This window comes from Polyodon spathula, chromosome 20, assembly GCF_017654505.1.
Source record: "Polyodon spathula isolate WHYD16114869_AA chromosome 20, ASM1765450v1, whole genome shotgun sequence".
Classification (NCBI taxonomy): domain Eukaryota; kingdom Metazoa; phylum Chordata; class Actinopteri; order Acipenseriformes; family Polyodontidae; genus Polyodon; species Polyodon spathula.
In genome coordinates, this window is record NC_054553.1 from 3,006,206 (window position 1) to 3,015,000 (window position 8,795).

Consider the following 8,795-nt stretch of genomic DNA (forward strand, 5'->3'; position numbering starts at 1 on the left):
GGTAGTAAATATTTTTAATTTGATATTTATAATTTCCTGCTTGAAGGACCCCATGTGTTGGTGTAATATGTAATATAGAAGTATGTAACTGGATCAAGATAAAAGATACTCGCACAGTATTGTGCTTCCAAAGACACCTGTAGATTTTTGTTTGCAGAAGACGTCCCTGTTAATTGCTAATAATTGCTGGTAATTATCGCCAGTATGTTTTCCGGTGGAGAAGCTCATTATTCGAGCTGCCCAGGAGATTAGAATGGATTCTGCCTGTGTGCAGTAGGTATCATTCCTTGGGTTGACACAGTCATGACAGGATTCAATTTATAATATTGTTGTTTCATTTTACTGGTGACCGTGCAGGGTATTGGCATTGATAAAAGAGTGTTTTTTTTGTTTGTTTTTTTTATTGTGCAAATCACCAGAACACTTGGCACTTGAGTTTGCCCTGTGCTCTGGCTGCCTCACCTCTAGCATACTACTGCCTAACAAACACAGGACAAGAAACACACTCCTTCACAGCCGGGGCTGAGTGCTGTATGACTAATTCCCCTTCGCTCCCTCTCCGTCAGAAAACAGTCCAAACAAGAACTGCCTTTCCCTGTCGACAGCAGTTTGCAAAACCCCAAGTGTACCATTAAGCTTTCATAGTGTAACTGTCATCCAATTAAAATCTCAAATTAAAATCGCAAATAAAATTGGAAGCAATTACACTTAATGGTTGTTGTTTTTAATAGATTCTAATTTTAGACATGTTTGAAGTATTTGCGCTGCAGCGTTTTGTTGCCCTTGATAATGTTGCTTTTATTTCCTTCATTTTCCCCCCCATTCCTTTTTATTCACAATCATCTTTTTTAACTGTAAAAATAGTTCATTGTTACATAGACTTATACCAATATTCCCTGCTCTAGTCTCCATACCTGCAGCTCCTGCACAAGTTTTCATCATGCAGTTTTATGGCTACAGTTATTAATTTGTATGCAAAAGCTGCTAGAAGTAAGTACCATAAATTTTATAAAACTGTTTTTAAAATGCCCAGTGTAATGATATTTCACTGATATGGTCAGACTAGAGGACTACTTGACTCTTACAACCAATGAAACACACAGGGCAATTTGTCAAAGCATTTACTCCAGTCTTTCATTAATTCCTATTTTTTGAAAGATTTAAAATTAATTTTACAGAACTAGAACCAAGAAGCTGGGGTATATTTGTTAAGTCCTCCTGAGCACTCTCAGGGTCTGTTGTTTTTTTATTTTGTAACATTAACATTTTTTTTTTTTCTCCTTTCATAATAGGAGTTAATCAAAGAATGGAGGAAACACTTTAAAAATATGACCCAAAATCTCTTAACATGTAGCTATCAATAGTGAAAAAGGGGTTCTTTAAAATGTAAAGTAAGATTGTTACAGTATGGGATATTTGATCTATTGCTTTTAACGTGTATTATTTATTAGATGGTAAACAAGTGCATCATAGCAACATTAGAGGGTTAAATGAACTGGCTTTCAGTTCTCATTCAATACTACAGAAACGTCATCACTCATATCTAAACTAACTGCAATGAAATGTCCACTAAATATCCAAGTACATTCTGATGTACTTTAAAGACAAATGTGACTGATGGGAAGCTGGTAATTGTTACATCAAATAGATCTGTTCCCATGTTGGTTTACACGAGACCCACCACGCTGATCATTGGCTGCCTCCACGTTTCATTTGTTAGAAGCAGGCTGTATTAGTGCACTCACACACACATTCAGAGAACTCTCAGCAAGAAACACAAGGACGCTGCATTTTCTATACAGTTTATTTACAAAATGTATTAAAATTCTCTGTACAATACCTCATGAATGAGGCTTTATCATTTATTTATGTTCACACATGCAGTTTTTTTTTATTTTTATTTATTATTTCTTATGCTTTAATAATCGCTAGGTTGCTTGGCATTTTTTCTGTTCACTGAAGTGCAGTTACAAAAACAAAACAAAAATGTCCTGGAGTCACTACAGCTGACCCTCTGCAGCGTTTAGTAAGTAGCAGGGATTGTTACTCAATCACCACTTTGTACATGCAGTTTTAAAAATCAGAAAAAACGAAAACAAACTCGCATCTGAAAAGCTTTTGCTCTCGTGAAACTAACTTTGTTTGAACAAGTGTACGGTTTTCTTTACATTAACTTCTTTTCACTTATTTCCAATTTTTTTTCTTTTTTTTTAAAATGTTTATAGAAAACTATCTTTCCACTATATTTTTGAGCTCTATTCATAAAGCACGGTTTCATTCTTTCTTGGCATTTCCTAAAGACAGCGGAATCCCACTTTTCTTAGAGAAAGTCAAACACATTAACAGTGGTATCTCTAGATTGAAATGTTATACGATTTCCTTGCCCCATGTTTGCCAAATTTTGCACAACAGAAAAAAAACTTAACACAGCTTGACTCAGAAATGTCCATCTTAAAAACAAAAAACTAAGCCAAGATCTAAAAATTTATAAAGGCATCGCCAGGTCTTTGTAGAAATGAATTTAGCACAAGTTCAGTTTTGAACTCAATGATAGCTGACAATTGGAACTCTACTTCTCTGTATCCCAAACACTGTAAATTGTAAAGTGGTGTAACAAGTGCTTCAGAATTGGATGTCGCTTTTTTCTTTCCAGTATATATCCCTTGTCATGTACATTCAAATGACCTTTCATCAGCGTGACTGCCTGGGAGAGAACACTTATAAACACTATAAAACCATATGCTGTGACATTAGAGGTAATTAATATGCAGGTGCTCTTTTGAACAGTCTGTTTTAGTAACTCACAATTATGCCCCCCTCCCTTCCCTCCCCAGATTTGATATTAGCTAAGTAGTTATCTGGCACAAAATCAAGTTTGGAAATTGCTTGCATGCCAAATGAATTCTGTGCACTAACGCATCCTTTTGCAGTTGGCTTTACTAGATGTAAACAAAGTTGCACACCTTTTTCACACTTACAGTTTTGATAGACAATTTCTATACAAGTCGGTCAGCAGGACATAAATTTTTTGAGTCTTAAATAAAAAAAAAATTCCCCACTTTTTAACATTTGCTTTGGGCTAATACATTTTAAAAGCAACAACAGCCTCAAGACTGGTGTCCTGTTCTTTCACACCAACAGAAATTATATTTTTAAATAATATTTTATAGTAATTGAAACAAAAATGTTGGACCTAGAGTATTCTGTAATATGCCATATGTTGCCTTGCCTTGCCGAAGGGATGTTAAAGTCAGCAAACTGCATGAAGATGAGGAGATTTTAAACCAAGGAAGAAGACTCCCTCCTCTCCCATTGTATCTTCTTAGCTTAGATATATTCTCCAATTGTCCACATGAATGGCATGTCCAATTGTGCAGGGGCAGCTAATGATCGCTTTTGTTCTTGAATTATCCGAACCAGAAAGTACGATTTCCCAGTTGAAGAAAAATGTGTCATTTTTCCCTTTTTCTTCATTTTTCTAGCAAAGCAATATACTGCTGTGAGGAGTTGCATTGCTGTTGTCGCTCTGTGAATGTTCCATAAGGCACTGAAGGAAGAATTCACTTCTTTTAAATAACAAGTCAGTTGCGTCATCAACGATTATCGTGCCAGGCCTGACACCCGGGAGGGGGGGGGGGGGGGGGGGGGGGGCGTGCCGTGACCGTGGGCTGTCGAGGCCCGTGGCACGGCCATTCTCTTCATCGCTCCCAGTCACGGATGTCGCCCTTAACGTGTGTGCAGCTGCTGGCCCACCAACTGTTCAGCAGAGGAAAACAGAGACAATGAACCTCCACCACCACATTGCAACAAAACAGGTGAAAGGGCAAAAGGCAGAACAAGCTCTCTGACATGATTGTCATTGATCACAACTAATCGCGTTGCCAGCGGTGCTGTCCTGGCTTGAGAACTGCTAAAACAAAACGAGTCTGGATCGGGTTGATATCAGTGTTATCAAAAGTCAGAAGAATACTTCCAGATTTGCTCAGGATTTCCCTGGGCTGGTTAAATGACAAGTCCGTTAACTTTTATATTTATTTTTTATCTATATTGTATTTTGAATGTGGACCTCACCACGGCAACCCACTTACCAATCAGGAAGATCTTTTCACACGCTATCCCAAGCAACTGATGTTACCAAACTCCGCCTGACAGCCGCTATGCCCAGTTAATTCCACCCCACCACCACCACCATACAGGAGTGCAAAGGCCAATACAGCACGCTCTGTGGGCCAACAGCTAAGAGCACCAACTAAGTGAAAAGCACAATCACATGGCTCACCCCATACTTCCCATACTTCAAACGGCGGTGTCTTTACTAAGTGGGTTTGGGGTTGGTTATTATCCGTTAATGACTGTTCTGGCTTGTTCTGGCTTTTACACATTCCATGAAATGGCAGGCTTATTTTATTTTATTTAGAGAAACAGTGTTCTAGAAAGCAGTGAGGCAGAGCAGATTCAATTAGAAATGGCATGTTATTGGCACACCCCATTCAAGAAAACAGACGGACACTATTAAACAAATAGCAAACATAAAACGTCTGACACCTAACAAAGAAACGACAGAAAAACTGAAAAAAAGTAAAGTAATAAAAAAATATAAATGACAAGTCAATTATGAAATATACAGTACGACCCACAGTATGAGGTTAGTGGATTCTCGTTCATACCACTAGATTTTAACACTCTCTGTTCCATACACGTTGTACCCTTCTCGGTAGGTGGCGAAGTTCTGGGTGTTTGTTGGGGGAACAGGTTTAAAGTTTTGAGTGTTCTTTGCAAGTTTCAGGCTTTTGGACTCTGCTCGGGACTTGTAACAGAACTCTATCAAAGCTACCATCATGGCCAGCCCGAGCCCTCCAACAAGAATATAGAAGACTCCAGCCACATTGCTCAAACTCAGTGCGCTTGTCTTGTCCTAAGAAAGGTGAACAGAACAGTTAGCATGTCTCATACAGGAAGCAGGGCTTGCACAAAACAAGCTAATAAGAATAAAGCTGCACTCAAACAATAACCCTGCTCTCTGTCCCTTCTGGAAAGGTCTCCCATTCAAATCCCAGTCAAGGCCGAATACAGACCCCTTCTCCATGCACTGCTTCTAACACTAACGCTAATGCAATATTGCTACAGCCACCCACAAGACAAGGCTGTCATTAGAGGGTAGGTCCTTGTAGTGGGATGAACAGCTGGAAGAAAATATCTAACTGCCAAGTTCCTCATTGGCATTTGCCAGTAAATTGGTGGAACCTTGGACTCCTGCCATCTTGCCATCCTCGAGTGGAGGAAATGCCATGGCCAATGCTACTGTATAGTCTGTTGAAGTATGCTGAGTATAGTTTGGTTGAATGCAGAGGATGTCATGTTATTTTTCATCTAATCTGATCCGTGGCTCTTTTGAGAGACACCATTGAAAGGAAGGCAGTAACTCACAGGTCGAAACTGACTAAACTGACTCAGTAAAAAAGAAGCAAAAAAAAAAAAAAGGAAAAATTTAAAATGGTAGTTTAATCATATTCTAGACTGCCTGAGCACTGATGCCGAGAAATAATCTTTAGTTTTTTAAAGTCTGTAATCCTGCAACTCCTACGCAAGCTCAGTGAAGTTCATTACACCATTTTGCTGCTGCTATCTACCAAACCTATTTATTGAAAATGAAGTTATTAAGAGTTTTACCATTTGCAGTTTAACCCTATGAGGACCGACAGGTCATTTTAGAGTCAAACTAGTTAAAGAATATATATCTAATGGCAATTATTCCAGAATTTGACTTTGGAAGTTCACATCTGCTGTGCTTATTTGAACTCAGAGGGTTAAATATTAGGTTTATAACATTCCTTAACATCATATAGTGTGCAAACAAAATGTATTTATTTAGACAATACTATTTCAAACATAACTTCCAAACACACATTGCGTTTCACATGGCATTTGCAGGTCAGCTTGGACTAGTTTGTCAGAATAATACATTTTGTTTGTCCACCACACTGCATGAAGTTGAAAAATCGAATAAACCTTGTCCATGCAAATAAGTAACAACACCAATAAATTGATTTTAATAGCAAACTTGGTAAATAAAGACAGCAGCATAATGGTGCAGAAAGTTAATGGATGTCAAGTATGAGAATGAGCAAATATGACACTACTCAAGATTTAAATACCCAGATTATAAAAATATTAGCATCAGTAATAATTAGCTGTAAAATTGCTACATGAGATGCACATATTCCCCAGGCATGCTGTACTTATTCCTCTACTGATAAGACATAATAATAATAATAATAATAATAATAATAATAATAATAATAATAATAATAATACAGTTTTTCTTCATTGTACATAAAAATACAAACTTGAATGTATCTTTTGGATAATACAATGTAAATAAGTACTGTAACTGGGAAAATGGTTTAATACTTTAACTGTTTAAAAAAATAACATTGTTTGAAATTTGTTTTCATTTAAAAACAACCAAAAAGAAAGAAAAAGTAATAAGAAAATATGTTTTCTAAATATTGCTGTTCTTTGCATAAGAACAATAGGTCAAAATGCAATTTTGGAATCAGTACAAAAGACCTGCAGTGACTGACCTTACTTCCAGAGTCCTTGGCTCCACATTCACCCTTATCGTACCACCATTTGTTTTTCAGCTTGTCTAAGATGCCTTGTTCACTGAGTTTCAATACTGCAAGGTTTACAGGAGTTCTTCACGTGGGAAATAACATAAATAACATTATATTATGTTATTTTATGTTATTCAATCTTTAAACTACTTCAGTTTTTACAAAGCGATAAAGCAGGGATCCTGGCCAATGAAACAACACAGAGTGCAGGCAAGCTGTCTATTACCTTTTATATACCACAGCTAATCTAAGGTGCCAGGGCCTACCCATATCGCTTTGAGTAATCGGCACACACTGTTACAAAACATAACAAGCTGGGAGGGAAGGAAGGAAGGATCAAATGGAACACTGAAACGTTATTCATACGCTGCTTAAAATATCTACTGCCCCTTTACCAGTTCTTAACAAGTTTGATCAAACAGGAACCCATTCTTGCCAGACAAATGAAAACAACCAGCTGGATAGTGTGCCAGCTGAAGAGAAGGGTAGCCATCGCCTTACAAAAGAAGCCTACAGACATGTACAGAGCACCTCCAGATTCCAAGACACACAGATTGGAACAAACCCCTTGCTTACCCTGGATTGAGGACACTTCATACCACAGGAAAAAGTGAGGGGTAATCATGGCATACTGTAGGTATGTTTGCATAGATGCGTCTGGGTTAGAATCTTACTGATTTATGTGTCACATGGATAGTTTTGTGGAGGGTGGGCTGCCCATTCGTTGAGCAAGAACAATTAGCCACAGGACAAATTCCCATAGTCGTTCTTTCTTCTGGAGAGAATATAGGTGTGTGCTTGAGCTTGTGTACTGCAGAAGCTGAGGAAGCAACCAGTTTTTCAGAGACTTCTGCAGAGCAGCTTCAGGCACACACAGGCTTACATAACAAACCTCTGCGCCTGAAAAAAAGAGATTCCCCAGCTAGTTCACAATCAGTCTGCTTTGAGGATACTATAGTAACCACTCCAGCCTGTAAGACTTCGTTTGCAAGACATTATGTTATCACAGTTCATCTTAGGATTCTGTTTATTCATTTTCATCTTAAAATTATAAACATTTGCATTGTTAACTCCATGCAACATATTGTATACACCACATTCAAGCAGAGAAACCCAGGTAAATGTCTTTATGAGATCTGGGTATAATGCTATGTGCATTAAATATTCTGTGCAGAGTATTGTGAGATTACAAGTGTGTGTGTAGCGTGTTTGAGGCAAACAGCAGGCCATCTGGATGAAAGCAAGCATGAGAAATTACCTCCAAAGATTTGTGTACGCTTTCTTCAAAGTTCACGTTACTTAGCTTGCTGTTTAAAATAATTTGCATGGTTTTCAATAAGCAAGAGTCCATTCAATTAGACTGCAGGTGAAAATCTCGGTAAGATTCTGCATGACTGTGTTTGGATTTCCTAGATGCACTGCTTGATTACAGCTAATTACACAGATCTTCAAAAACGTTTAAAACTAGAACCGCAATCCCATTTGTGCATCTATTTCCCCTTTTTCTCAGGTAAGAAAACACAATAAAAATGATTTGCCATGGGCCTTGCATACAATGTATTTTTAAACATGCAGTTAAAAGTATAAAGGTTTATATTTTTTAAAACAATGAATAAACGAGAAACATAAGCAGCATAAGCAATATCATAATGATATCGGTCTCTCTTAGCAAATTTCTTGGTAAGAAGGTCTGAACTTTGCATGCTTTTGAGGATAGTACCTATGTCCTTCTTACAACAAGGAAGAAATATCTATACCCAAGGCCAACCAGGGGAACAGCCTTTCCTCCTTTAGCGATGAGCCAAGTGCTTTAATGACAGCAATGGAAATGGCACCAGGATTGTTGGTGGATCGGCTCATGGGTGATGTTCATAAAATGTAACCATGCCTGTTTATTTCCTGTCTCAACTCAATACAAAATGTCAATAGCTTATAAATTATAAGGCCTGGAGTTCACCTTCTCAGATCATCTCTTGAACCCTGACTCCACTAGAAAGCTGCAGTTGTAAATGCCTTGCTATTGAGTCGACAGGAACAGCTGCTGTCAATGACAGGGAAACCTGCGCTTTTGTTTTTAAACACACTTTCAGGCCAGTCGTCTCCCGTGATGATCTAGACTCCCCCTTTGTACCCTCAGCAAGTAAGCACGGTGATGTCTGTGGAGAGGGGCCGGGAGGA

The 8,795-nt window shown here is 38.1% G+C and overlaps 1 protein-coding gene across 3 annotated transcripts in view; it reads right to left on the minus strand.

The window, feature by feature from the left end:
* Positions 1–1,832: 1,832 nt before the first annotated feature.
* LOC121295642 (glutamate receptor 3-like) overlaps positions 1,833–8,795 on the minus strand; it is a 78,959-nt gene continuing 71,996 nt past the window's right edge. Inside the window, exons 14-16 of one of the 3 annotated variants that reach the window (XM_041220554.1) lie at positions 6,585–6,699; positions 4,668–4,915; positions 1,833–3,756 (exon numbers count right to left, since the gene is read on the minus strand). In XM_041220554.1, coding sequence (XP_041076488.1) covers positions 4,670–4,915; positions 6,585–6,699 — 361 coding nt within the window. In that variant the 3' untranslated portion in view covers positions 1,833–3,756; positions 4,668–4,669. Of the gene's footprint in view, positions 3,757–4,667; positions 4,916–6,584; positions 6,700–8,795 lie in introns of those variants that run through there. The other 2 variants (XM_041220553.1, XM_041220555.1) reach the window with 2 other exon arrangements.